This window comes from Anguilla rostrata, chromosome 15 (genome assembly GCF_018555375.3).
Source record: "Anguilla rostrata isolate EN2019 chromosome 15, ASM1855537v3, whole genome shotgun sequence".
Taxonomy (NCBI): Eukaryota; Metazoa; Chordata; class Actinopteri; order Anguilliformes; family Anguillidae; genus Anguilla; species Anguilla rostrata.
This window is the reverse complement of record NC_057947.1, coordinates 19,562,222-19,576,514: the sequence shown is the minus strand read 5'-3', so window position 1 is coordinate 19,576,514 and position 14,293 is coordinate 19,562,222. Positions and strand designations below refer to the sequence as shown.

Below are 14,293 nucleotides of genomic sequence, written 5' to 3'. Positions count from 1 at the left end.
CGGAAGAGCCAAGACAAGCTCGGGAGGATGAAAGTTTTGAGAGCGCCATGACTTCTGATTTTAATTAAAGCATTGAGTGAATTTGAGTCCCGTGGAGAACCTCTGAGTGGGGTAATCAGTGGCAGGCCGGGTCCAGATGTTCTGCAGAAGAGCTGATAGATTAGTCCAATCAGCGGCGGGGACAGCTCCGCGTGGGCCCCTCCCCCTCCCGCTGCAGGAGAGGCGTCTAACGCGGCCCTGCTGGAGGCCGCTTGTGTGAGCATAATCAGCCGCGCCGCCGCCGCGCGCCCCGCCCGCAAGGGCTGCTGAATGATGCGCGGGCCCTGATGCGGGGGGCCGCGCTGCCCCTCATTCATGCCTCAACAAGAGGCGCGATGACACCCCGCTGCCGGGGAGGGAGATCGCCCGCGCTCGCCTCCTCTCCCCCGCTTTTAATCATGGTCTTTCCGCATCCCAGCGCCTGTCCCCGCGCGAGATGCGCAGCGGGGCGTTCTGTCTGTAATTGCCTGATTTGTTCTGCTGAAAATCTGAATCATAAGGACATTCTTCAGCCGTAAACAGAAATGTTATATAAACAAAACCCAAATCAGCGCTCCTCAAAATAAATCAATCTGATCTATTGTATTTTGGGAGGGATGGTGAAAACTGTTTTTTTTTTTTTTTGTTTTGTTTGTTTGTTTTTGGGTTTTTTTGAGGAATCGGTGGGGGCGACCCTGCTCTGTTTACTTTTCTGAATAAATATGAATCTGCGTCTCTCTCCATCTCCATCTCCAGCACCCTGTCAGGTGGACAAACAACTGGCACAGGCGGCTGCTGGAATCCAAAGTGCAGCTGAACACTGTTTACTCGCTGAATTGGCATTCTGCAAATTTCCCATGATAATGGATAATTATCTGTTGTAATCATGCCTTTATACAGTGTAGACACTGCTGCAGCTGATGTTTTGCTGGGTTGAGTTCTTTTCCAAAGGGAAGATGCCCCAGATTGGCTCATTGGTGGGCAGTGGAGAACTAGACAACGGGTCATTAAGGAAAGATTTGTCTGACAAATGTGTGTAAAATATGTGCTCACCCTGTGCTCACCCTGTCCCTTGGCTCTATTCCAAGCTCCTGACCCACTGCCAAGAATGTGATTTTAGATGTATAGAGAGGAGATTCCTGCTGGAGGGCATTCTGTTGGTGAATATTGTACATCTCGATTTAGTTTAATAGCCCACTATGATGCACAAACAAAACCAATTATCTTCTAAAAAGGGGCTTTACTTTCTAAAATAATCTTCCCATGCACAGGTCACAAAAAAAGCTCTTAGAACAAAGTGAAGATTTACATTAGTAGTGACAAGCCACTGAAGCCATAGACATTTTCTGTGGGTCTTTAAATTAACTATGTTCACATTCTTGAAATAAATTGGATATTAAAATAATCAAACAAGGACCTTATAACATTGCATATCAAAACAGGCTTGCAATGTGAAGTTACTGAAATGTGAAAGCTCAGTTGTAGTATTTTACCATTTGGCCTTAGTTCAGTGTCGGCTGGTAAGACTGCAAAATCTTCATTTAAATTAGTAATTATTTGCAACCTGTTTCCACATAGTTACCTGGACCTCAACAATCGGTAATTAACAGAATTAACAATATCATAAGGAAAGCCTAACTATTCCAATTTTAGATTATGATAGCATTTTTTAAATCTAAATAATTAAACAAAACTGAAACATTTTCTAATAGTCAAATTTATTTGAACTTGTAGATGAACTTGCTTTAGGCTATGTAATCTTATTGACGTAATTTCCCCAAATTAAAATATGTAGGTATTAGATAATGCTTCACAGCTGGTGATGTAAAGAAAAAAATGATAAAGACTGGTATTGATTATTCTGTCTATTGTTATTGTATTGCCTCCCCTGTTTCTGCTAGCCAGCTGCCATGGTATTCATTTAGTCCCCATGTATCCATAAGTTTGACTCAAGGTTAAATTCAGCTCTTCTTCCTTTCTTCACAAACACTTTGTCAAGCTTGGCAATCACCAGAATTAACCGGCCAAATTGTGTTGGTGAAGCATGAAACTAACACTTGCATTTAAGTGTGAGTCGAAAGATAAAGGCAAATGTTGATTGAATCCAGGCCATTGTCTTAAATGGAAAGAGGACAATAATATCTATTACCTTTCTGTTGGTATGGTGATTGGAATCTACCAGAGGACAGGCTTGGGGTCAGCACTATTTAGTTTCAGGATGAAAGCTTGTTTCCCTGCAGTTGCATGGTTCAAAGATTCAATAACTGGAGCTGTAAAGAGTTTCAGAGACCTAGGCTGCCCGGGGTGTTACATGTTGGTGTGACCCTCAAGGAGAATAGAGTGCAAACCAGGCTGCAGTCCCTCCCCCAGGCATGCCTATAGGCCGATAGCAGAGGGCTGTTATCATCAGGCAGCGTTAATCGAACTGTGGATTACGCTCTCCTTGAGCTCAGGGCTGCCGGGGACATGGTTGGCTAATCACCTGCAAACGTTTGTATGGAGGGTCACAGACATTTCAAGTCATTGAGCATCCAGGGATTAATACAGCTGAAGAATTAAAAAGAATTAGAGATTTGCCCCCTTTTTTCCAATTAGAACCTTTGAACTTGTGTGAAACTGAGGCGGATCCTAGGTAGTGAAGCGCAATGCATTTATCAAAATGTCAGACTCGCACGGGTAGCCACCGCCTTCATACTCGAATCAGGACTCTTTCAGATTTAATGTGAAGGGTGATCATTTTCTTTCTCTCTCTCTCCCTCCTTCCCTCCCTCCCCTTTTCATTCCTTTGTTCTCTCTCCATAGGCCGGCCAGTCATGATCGTTGTTGAGTACATGGAGAATGGGTCCTTGGATTCTTTCCTGAGGGTGAGACTCAATTGCACCACAACGCACATTTGATGCTAAGGGAATTGTGGAACTTTAGAAATTTTGCTATCATTATATATAAACTAAAAGGGGTTGGCATCTTGCCTGTGGCCAGTTTTCTATCTGGCTTTTTTCTCAGTGGCTGAGAGGACTGTTTGCAGACAGACAAGTAGAGGAACTGATGGCTTTGTGATTCACCTTGTCTAAGGTGTTAGGGATTCTTCACTGTGGCTCAATACATGTGTTCCTCCGATCCTGTATGATTGTGCTCCCTTTCATAAAAACAGCCTGTTTTATCACTTTTGTTAATAACCTTCCCCACCACACACATACACACACACACACACACACACACACATACACATAGACCCCCACGCACACATACACACAAACACACACACTCACATGCAGAGGAACATCAGGGGTGTGAAGGTGATCTGCGACTCGATTTCAAGCATAGTTTTGATTAAGGCAGTGGGGTTCCACAGAGTAAAGTCTATTCTTAATGTTTCAATAATATACTCTCAAAATAAATTCCTTGTCTATCCCCCCATGTAAACTTGAGATGGTTGAAAGCTCTGGAGACTGAACTAAACCTGAAAAATTCTCTGAATCTTGATGTGAAAAATAACCAACTGTCACCTTGTCTTAAAGCTTCAGGATACTTTCCATATTGCATCAGATCAGTGATTTTAACAAGCCTATCAACATAATAACCAAATGATAAAAGAAAAAGTAAATCCTCTTGACTCAGATTCTTTCCAGTCCATACTCATAAATTATAGTTCTTAAATTTATCATGCCTGGAAGTTTTCTTTGAACAAAGAAAATAGACTGACATTTTACAAGTAAAAAAACAATTCCCACTGGAAGGAAACCAGGTGTAAGCTTTTCACCAGAATGCACCAGAACAGCAACAGGAGACACACAGGGATTTCCACAGCGACCAAATTCACTGCTGTGTTCAAAATGCAATCATGCAGGTCTCAACAAGCAAACAACTCGATTCATCATGTTTCTCAGTGCTCTTTAAAATCATCTTAATTTCCACAAGTACCTCAACAGACAGGAATTTCTGAAGCTGCATCAGTGTTCATTTGCTTGCCAGATGCTCTTGTCAGAATTTCGATTTGCATTTTAATCTTAACCGTGTTCGGTTCCCCGTTAAAGTGCAAAAAGCCTTGTTCAACTCCCAGTCCATCAGCCGGCACCCCGGGTGCTTCTGTGAGAAAGTAAAGCCTAGGCTGAGTGTTGAATGTAGTAGACTTTCATAAATCTTTCAGATATTTTAAGTGTTGTAAAGACTAGAATTACTGTATGTTTCAGGGAAATGTGTGATCTGCCGTCTGCAGAGATGGAGATTCATCCAAATAGACAATAATCAAAAAAAGTTTTAGTATGGTGATGCAGTGTGTGCTTACTGTCATTTTTAAAGAGAAATCCATACAATGGAGGCCATATATCACTGCTGACTTCCCTTATTTAAAACATAGGAGTGTTTATTTGGAGCTCCAGTTTGAGAGACATGTAAAAGGCAGATGGAGCACTGCTGTCAGTAACAGGCTCAGTATGTTGAAGCTGCCCTGTGGACACACTTCCCTAAAGGTCACTGAGCCCAGATGGGCCCGCAGCCTTGGTCAGCAGTCTCTGTACCCCCCTGCAGAAACATGACGGGCACTTCACCGTGATCCAGCTGGTGGGCATGCTCCGCGGCATCGCCTCGGGCATGAAGTACCTCTCAGACATGGGCTACGTGCACCGGGACCTGGCCGCCCGCAACATCCTGGTCAACAGCAACCTGGTGTGCAAGGTCTCCGACTTCGGCCTGTCCCGCGTGCTGGAGGACGACCCCGAGGCCGCCTACACTACCAGCGTGAGTTCCTTCTGCCCTTACCGGTTTTAATGACCTGTAAGCGCATGTCTTTCACATCCCTGTATCAGCCGAAAGTCTCCATCGCAGCTGGGCAGACACAGCTGCACAGAGCAGCCAGGCGATATGACAGCGGCGGTCTTGGGGGAGGCTAAATATGTCCAGCTGGTGGAATAAGTCCCCCCCCCATCCCCCCCCTGCATTCCGCACGCGCGTTTCCAGCGTTCCCCGCTCCCCACCGGCCGCAGCCCGCTCCCGCCCCGCACACCGCAGTCCCGCGCAGAGAGCCACACGCAGCTCCGCGAGGATAGCCCACGCTCCGCCGCCTCTGCTCCTCCGGCTGCAGCATTCCGGGGCCGAGCGCCGTGTTCTGCAGGAGAGGAACGGGGCCGAGCGGGCGGTAACAGCGGGCCGAGCGCCGTGTTCTGCAGGAGAGGAACGGGGGCGAGCGGGCGGTAACAGCGGGCGGCGCCGTGTCTGCAGGAGAGGACGGGGCGAGCGGCGGTACCAGCGGGCCGAGCGCCGTGTTCTGCAGGAGAGGAACGGGGCGAGCGCGTAACAGCGGCGAGCGCCGTGTTCTGCAGGAGAGGAACGGGGCGAGGCGGTACCAGCGGGCCGAGCGCCGTGTTCTGCAGGAGAGGAACGGGGGCGAGCGGGCGGTAACAGCGGGCTGAGCGCCGTGTTCTGCAGGAGAGAACGGGGGCGAGCGGGCGGTAACAGCGGGCCGAGCGCCGTGTTCTGCAGGAGAGGAACGGGGGCGAGCGGGCGGTAACAGCGGGCTCCCCCCGCCGCTGGCTGCGAGCGCGTGAGGGCTTGTGCGAGATGCCGAAGGGAGCGCCCGGCTCCCAGAACGCTCTCTGTGGCGGAGGCAGCCGTCTCTGAGCACTGCGCTCTGCTCAGCCACAGAAGGGTAGCTCAGATACAGACAGAGACCAAAAAGGGAGAAACACTTTGGGAAATGAGGGAAATAAAGTATATTAAAGCATGTGCCTGCACACAGGTGTGGCTAATGAGATATTTACATTTTTTTGGCATAGAGTAAGGAGGCACAGGAGAAGTTATATGTGAAACACTGACCTTTGAAATTTGTGTTGGGTGATAGTATTGGGCTTTTTTTAACAATGGGAGAAAGGGGGTTCTAAACATTTATTTTTTAAATTAATTAAATTATATACTGTTCCATGATAACCATTTTTTACATGCAGAACTTGGTATTGAAGAATGGCTGCATGATCAGATTTTGTATAAAGCTAAGTGGAATTTTAATAGCACGATACTCTGAAATAAACTACTCCGTTATGCACTCCGTGAGTGCTGTGGCTCAGAACTGTGTTCCTCTTGTTCTCCACACACTCAAAACCACAGCGCCCTCTGCTGCACATGTGCAGACATGCGGCCAGATGAAGCAGCAGATAGGAGGAGCAGAGGTTGCAGGATTTCTCCCATGAGTGCCCGTCCGCCCGGCTGTTTGTTTGCCTGTGGATAAGAGAGTAGCTGGACACGTTACAGATGGATTTGGACGGAGCCTGGCGAAATGATTGAGGCAGGGAGATAATGATTGGGTTTTAGGGCTGCTACACCTGTTCAGCGTGGCAGGGGTTCAGCGTATGTCTCTCTGGGGCTTTATTAAAACCATCAGCCTGGTAATTCACACACACACACGCGCACTTCCTGTGCTCGCCTTCTGTACCAGTCTAGCCTTCAACAACGACGCTTTTCCTGCTGCAGGTTCCGTTGCATCAGTTGCAGTTTTAAATTCCACTAAACCTTTCCATTAAGCCCCCTATCACACTGCAGCAGTCCTGCTGAAGAGCCTGACAGTGTCACAAGGGCACTGCTTGTCATAGTGTTTAGAACTGTACTGGTGCTCTAGAGTACTGTCACATTAATTAACATATAAAGGTGACATCGAGGGGAGGATATTTGAAATTGGTGTCCATTGATTTATATCATTGAAACTTTTTAAGACTGAAATTCTAGCATTTGTGCATAAAGATTTGATCTATTTTAGATAATTTCTTGGGAGTTGTGATAGGGATTGGCAGAGGAAATGTGAAAACCCTCTGAAAACAGTGAAGGAGTTGAGAGCAGGGTGGCGACCAGGAAAGCCTATCAGAGCAGCACAGAGCAGGTTAGAGCCTCAAAGAGCAGGAGAGAACAGAACAGCTCCGAGCAGGATAGAACAGCTCCGAGCAGAACAGAACAGCTCCGAGCAGAACAGAACAGCTCAGAACAGAACAGTTCAGAGCACGACAGAACAGCTCCGAACAGAACAGAACAGAACAGTTCAGAGCACGATAGAACAGCTCAGAGCAGGATAGAATAGTATGGAGCAGGTTACAGCAAGGCTGAGCCTGTGATGTTCCTAGGCTCCGAGCAAAATGCATGTGTTATCCTCTGGAATGAGGGGAGGCAGGCCAGCAGGGTTTGAGTTTGCAGTCTGCCCAGCATATGGGGCTGTCACAGCAGGGGCTATGATTGGCCAGACAGATCTGTTCAGTGCCTGCAAACCTCAAGCTCACTGTGTCGAAGACAGCAGAGACGGCACCAGGGATGGCTTCTGCCAAGGGCCTGACAGTCTGCTGTTGTCCTTTAGACAGCGGAAACATGTGACTGAGGGTGCTGGGGGAGGAGAGAGAGAGTGAGTGTGTGGGACAGAAAGGGAGGGGGGTAAGAATGTGATTTCCCAAAAAGATGAAAAATGTGGAGCAATTCCTTTTCCCTTTGAGATTCTGAGCACTCTTCCTGCTCAAGAGCAAAGTTTGTTGTTACTTTTCAAAAATATTTAAGATCCAAGTTCTTTAATACTTTTCCTGATTATAAGTAAAATCAATGATAGGGTAAACAGAGAAATGTAAAACTTTTTCAACTGTCCCTTGTATAGGAACTGCTGATTAGGGAGTGCATATGCTTGCAGGGGGGCAAAATCCCTATCCGATGGACAGCACCAGAGGCCATTGCCTACAGGAAGTTCTCCTCAGCCAGCGACGCCTGGAGCTATGGCATCGTCATGTGGGAAGTGATGTCATATGGAGAGCGGCCATATTGGGAGATGTCCAATCAGGATGTGAGTATTCTTTATTTTTATATTTCACTTTTTGGTTTGTTAATTAATAAAAATATTTTAATTATTGTTATTTTGTGTTTATTTGGAAAGGGGGTTGAGAGGCTGTACTAATAGTCCTAACTAATATCAAATATATAATACACACAATGTTAGTTGCTAGGTTTGGTTTGTTATTATAACTCGGATACTGTCATGTGAAGACTGAAGTGTAATGATCACAGCCACAGTGAAAACAGGCGCTAAGTGGAATGTACAGCGAGGTGTGAGATTAGATAGGCAGTAAGGTTGACAACAGATTAATACCATTTCACAGTATACTGAAATACCCTTTTGCCATTGTTCTACACAAAGGATGCTGAGGGTGGATCTTGTGTGAAAGTTCCAGGCATTATTTTAATTTGCTGTAAATACCACTATTTCTACCTATAGGTTTAAAGAGTGCAATCAGATTTTTTCTTTCAAAGGTGGTTATAGGTGACTGCTACAGTGTCTCGCTGGTAAGCAACTGTGTATGGCTGCAAAACAAGATGTGAAATATATAAGACCAAGCACTGTTAACTTTTTTATTCAATTTAATATGCCCTTTACATGGCTTACAGTGTCAGAAAATGTCCAACCCCCTCAGTGCTGATCTCACTGCCGTTTCATCCCTTAGTCCCTTATTTTTGTTGTGTGGATTTTATCTGCTTTCAGACTTCACTCTTCCACATTAGGCAGTTTTGTCAGGGATAATGTAATGACCCCAGACATTCAGATAGGATTTGGAACAAGATAAAATGGGGGAATGTAATCCTTGTGCTCCCCTATCTCTATCTCTGCTTGTCCGCCTCTCGCTGCGCTGAAACTCGGCCTCAAATACACCCTCAAAAACACAGCACCCCTCCAAAGCCTGTTTGATATTTTTAGCTCAGATTGGAAGCTCAGGAGGGTCAGCCAATGAGGGAGCTTTAAAGTGTGAGCGTTGGGGGCGGGGCTGGGTGACCCCTCGGCCTTATATCCGCGCGGCTGGATTGCGCAGATCCAGCGTGCCTCTCTCCTGCCGGGAGGAGCAGCCCTGCTGTAATCCCCCGCGGCTTTGCCCAGGCCTCGCGTTCAAAGAGGATTTGGGCTTTCTGGAGAATCGCTTAGAAGTGCTTTTTACAGACAAACGGCCTTCCCAACCGCCCCCCTTCACCCCAGGAGCCCGGGAGAGGAGGAGGTGTGGAGGGGGCCAGTCCCAATGGCCGTGCAGAAGGCCCGTCGCTATGCGTCACACAGAGGCCTTCCACTGCCAGCAGGGTCCTCACCATCTTATTCCAGCCCCATGAGTTATAAACACACGCATAGATTTCACTAAGAATCAGGAGCTAGGCCTGCATTCATTCAAGATCCATACTCACTGCTTTTTTGGTTAAGATGGGACTAAAGATCCAAATGTTTCACACGCTGACTTCATCAGTGAAACAGTCTTATTACAATTCTGATTGCCAAAATTATTATTATTATTATTATTATTATTATTATTACATGAATATGTAGAAATTCTGCCATTCCAAACCCTGTGTGTGGAAAAGGCATGGTGGGGTGGAGGGGGGGGTAAACTTCTCTACTCTCTACGGGACACAGGAAGTTTGTTTTTAGTTTGAGCCTCTAGTTTAGACGTGCTGGGACCTAACAAAACATTGTGTTTTTTTCCCTCTTTTTTTATGAGAAAAGCTTTGTGATAAGCGCTGAACTTGTGGGCAACAGAGCATGGAGTTTGAGAGCCGGGAGAGTGAGGAATAAATGACTGCAGCACTCAGAGCAGGGGTCTGCTGGCAGCTTGATGTATCGTCCTAATCTGATTCCTCCGCCAAGGCGTGCCCTCAGACAGGGGTGACAGGGGGGATTTGGGCAACAAGTGCCACCATTTGCCTAGGGATAAGTGTGCAGGGACCTTCTGCCAGTCTGGAATGTGTCAGGTCTAAGGCCATTGCATTGCATGAGGGACCTGCTGGGGGTAAGATAATGGCCTGGCCTTTGCGTGAGCGTGTGTGTGTGTGTGCATGTGCGTGAGAGTGAGTGTGTTTACTCAAACAGAATCCAGCTCTGGCCCCTCCCTCCCAACTGCAGGCTCTGACTCTGTGCTTAAGCTCCTCTGCACTGCTGCCAGGCCAGCCGGTGCTGTGCACTGCACTGCTCACAGGTGAAGGTGTCTGAGGCGTAGCCCTTGTGTGCTGCAGGTGATCCTGTCCATAGAGGAGGGGTACCGCCTGCCGGCGCCCATGGGCTGCCCCGTGGCTCTGCACCAGCTCATGCTGCACTGCTGGCAGAAGGAGCGCGGCCACCGGCCCAAGTTCACCGACATCGTCAGCTTCCTGGACAAGCTCATCCGCAACCCCAGCAGCCTGCTCACGCTGGTGGAGGACCTCCAGGGGTAGGCCTGCCCCGCCTCTTTCTGAACCCCCACAGGGGGAGTGGTCCAGGGGAACAGCCCACCTTTCTGAACCCCCACAGGGGGAGTGGTCCAGGGGAACAGCCCGCCTTTCTGAACCCCCACAGGGGGAGTGGTCCAGGGGAACAGCCCGCCTCTGAGCCCCATGGGGGGAGTGATCCCAGGGAATAGCCTACCTTTCTGAACCCCCACAGGGGGAGTGGTCCAGGGGAACAGCCCGCCTTTCTGAACCCCCACAGGGGGAGTGGTCCAGGGGAACAGCCCGCCTCTTTCTGAACCCCCACAGGGGGAGTGGTCCAGAGCAACATACAAAAAGTTTGATGACAACAGGCATTCAGCCCGTCTGAGCTCATCAGATGAGTTTGCTTGTAAAACATCCCAAGAGTCTCTGCCTCTGCTCCACTCACTTGTTTACTTGTGCAATTTGTTTAACAGGGACAGTGCGCACAGATCAGCATTTCAGCTTTCACACTTAGCTACTGCGCTCATTTTATTTTCCATGGACAGCCCAGAGGCATTACATCATCCGGGCAATGCAGAGCAACAATACACAGCATTATTAAATGATGCTATGTATGTTCATATAAAAAACAGCTATATATATAAAACTACAATGAAAAATATTAAAACAGTGCCACGGGTGCATTTTTAGGACTACTAATATTAGGGTTACTCACAAGCATAAGATTTATTGTCTTTCAACCACATCCAAAGTTCACAGATGAAAGTGGGATATTATGTAAATTTCTTGGTGGACAGGGTTCCAGTAGGCTGTGGCTCTGATAGAAAGCTGATGGTCAAGATTTGCTACTTCTGTATGATACTACTTTGCCTTTATTGTTCAATTTATAAATAACTCTGTCTGGAAAAAGTATTTCATAACATTCCAAAATCTACTTTTAACTCATTTCCACCTATGCCCTATTGTTCTTCTGTCAGAGCCAGAATATCCTGAATAAGCCTAAAATATTAGCTGTATTAAGTGCAAACCTTTCAAAATATCGGAGTCATATTAATTTTTCAGTTCCTTGCTCAACAAACTAAGCCCTGGACAGCCACGCCTGAAGGTTATTCAGATGTTATGGCTCTCTAATTAGGCCTTCAGAGACTGCTAATTAAGTAAATAAATCCAAATAAAAATACTGCAAGTGAATACTTTCAAAGGGTTCTGTGAATTTGTCTGGCGTGTGGCTTCCCTGGACCAGGCCAATAGACTATACATTGGTTCCCAAGATCCTCTTTGACGAACACATGGGCTCCCCGGCCATTGAATGTATTAGTTTGTGTAGTGATCTTGTGGTGTTTTAGGTGTCCATCATGTCTAGATGACGATACGGTTGTACAGTATCTATGAAGAAATAATAAGATCAGGGATTGTGGGAAATGCTATGAAAGGCATGAATGTTACTGTACAATGGCTTTGGCAATAGGAGAATTCAGAAACCTTGTATAAATCAATAAGGAAGAACTGGGTGTTTTGTAATGGTTAGATATAAGTATGAGCAGCATCTATAAAATGTATTTATCTTGTTTACTCTGGAGACTGGAACAAACTGGCTAGAGAACATAATGAATGGAACAAATGACTTCCTCCTGGTGACCCAATCACCGTGTCCTAACAGATTACCAGAATCCCCCGGAGACGTCGCTGAGTACCCTCTGTTTATCTCCATCGGTGATTGGCTGGACTCCATTAAGATGAGCCAATACAAGAACAACTTCATGGCTGCAGGATTCACCACACTGGACTCCATTTCCACAATGAGCATCGAGTGAGTGAGATCAGTATGCAAACCACATTATTAGTCACGGTTATAGTGTTCCAATACAAGCATACAAGTGCAAATGCTTTACATACTTTTTGAACCATGTTTGTGCATGTGTGCGTGCGTGCTTGTGTGTGTGTGCGCGTGTGTGTGTGTGCGCGCGTGTGTGTGTGTGTGCTTGTGTGTGTGTGTGCGCGCGTGTGTGTTTTCTTCCAGAGATATCCGGCGGATCGGGGTCACGCTGATCGGGCACCAGCGGCGGATAGTGAGCAGCATACAGACACTACGGCTGCAGTTACTCCACGTGCAGGAGAAGGGCTTTCATGTATGAGACAGACAGACGGATGGACAGACAGACAGCACTTGCCTGTGCCTCAGACATCTACCCACAAGCAGACTCCCTTTCCTAGCTGCAAGGCCTCACCTTAACTTCCAGCTACAAACAGGCATTCTTTCACTTCCAACCAATAAACTCAATAATCAACTTTTTTTTCTTCCTTTTTTTAAAGCAACTGCTTGTGCCGGAAATGGAGATTGGACTCGTACTGACTGTGGCTCCCACACGGACACTGAGAGCGAGTTGCAGCAGCAGCCTTTCTATATGCAGCGACAGTATCAGTGTTTAGAGATGTATGGTAGATTTGGGGAACGTGAGCTACAATTATTTCTCCATGTTTTGTGACCATGTAGCTGCTATCAGACGTGCAATCAAAGGGTTGCGCTCGATATATTAATTATTTCATGGTTTGATAAGTAAATGTCATTAAGTATTCTTGTTAATTTATTGACCTTTCTTCCAGGATATCTGGTTTGCTAATACTTGAAAATTATGAAGAGCCAATTTTGAAGTACAAATTGCTGAATGTTATCAACTTTTAAGTGTATAATCCATTTACCAATTATTATCTTAACCTGATATTTATATACATATGTGCAGTCCTGTATGTGAAAGCCCTAGTAAATTTGGAGTTTATTTCCTTATTCAATTACAACTTTCTTTAAGTCAGCAATATATGCAGTTATTTCAAAAAGGGAAATGAGATGCTCCAGAGCAGAGTACACGTTCTTTTTTAACTACAGACTTTAAATGTACAACTAAATCCACCTCAGGCAATTGAGTTTGTAGACATCTGTGCTGTGCAAAATGCAGCTGTGAAGGCCTGCTGAGTCCTAGTAGATGTTGGATAATGTAAATATCTGTGATACTGGATGTTTATAGGATCCCTGAAATGAGTGTGCGCTGTGGGCCCAAGATCAGATTGTGTTCCTATAACGTCCTGCCTGCCCAGAGACCATATGTGGTGTGGTGCTGTTTGGCCATAAAATCAGAGGTGTTAGCGGCCACCAGTTTCCGCTGATACGGCAATGAATTGGCAATGAAGCTGACTAATTACCAGACCATCCAAATGCAGACTGATGTGTGAAGTGATGGCTTTCCATACGTAGGTCAAAGCAGGACTGGAGTATCCTGCGAAAACCTTTCAAGAGGGTTACTGAGTGAAAGCACATCTGGTGGGAGAGAAAGACAGCTGGACAGGAACCTGTGTTCTGTCCAGTCCAACACACACACAAATGCACACGCACACACACACACGCGCACACACACACACACACACAAACACACATACACACATGCGCACACACACATGCACATGTGCACACGCACACACCCGCACACACACACACTTTCCCCCCTCACCCCTTACAGAGAGACGACAGCACGTTTTGAGGACAGTGAGAAGACGCAGGCAGGGCTGCAGGCAGGGCTGCAGGTCAGGCGCTCACATGGAGAGGAGCCCGGCTCTCTCTCTCTCTCACAGGCACACTGGAGATCCCAGAGGTGGAGAGATGCTGAGTAGCACACCGTACTGCTGAGCAATGGGAGGCCATTTTTGTACAAAGTACAAGTACTTATAATTCTTGTATTTTATTTTTCTATGATTTCCAAAGAGGCATTGTCGGGTCTTACAGACTATATTCGCCCGTTTATGAGGATATTTATTAGCAAATAAAAGTTAACAGTTCTGGTGGATTGTGTCTGCTTTTCTCAGTGTTTGTTCATTATATTTTTTATACAAAGGCAAAAGAAGAAAAAGAACAGAGTTCAATTGCAGTGTGCTTAGCTGGAGTTTAAACTTCAAGTTTATACCCGAAACCACATAACTGAATTACAACTGGAACAGCTAATCTTTGTTTCACATATTAGAATGGCTGATACAGTTGTAATGCAGTTGCGGTTGTAATGATGCAGTTAACCCCAGTGTCTCACTTTGCTATCTTTTCCATAGATTTTAG

At 46.3% G+C, this 14,293-nt stretch overlaps 1 protein-coding gene across 3 annotated transcripts in view; it reads left to right on the top strand.

Annotated features, from left to right (window-relative positions):
• The window catches only part of epha6 (eph receptor A6), a 203,277-nt gene extending 189,249 nt beyond the window's left edge, over positions 1-14,028 (top strand). For all 3 annotated transcript variants that reach the window (XM_064310573.1, XM_064310575.1, XM_064310574.1), the window contains exons 13-18: positions 2,821-2,882; positions 4,546-4,755; positions 7,670-7,819; positions 10,021-10,214; positions 11,855-12,004; positions 12,215-14,028. In XM_064310573.1, coding sequence (XP_064166643.1) covers positions 2,821-2,882; positions 4,546-4,755; positions 7,670-7,819; positions 10,021-10,214; positions 11,855-12,004; positions 12,215-12,329 — 881 coding nt within the window. In that variant the 3' untranslated portion in view covers positions 12,330-14,028. The remainder of the gene's footprint in view (positions 1-2,820; positions 2,883-4,545; positions 4,756-7,669; positions 7,820-10,020; positions 10,215-11,854; positions 12,005-12,214) is intronic.
• Positions 14,029-14,293: the final 265 nt, after the last annotated feature.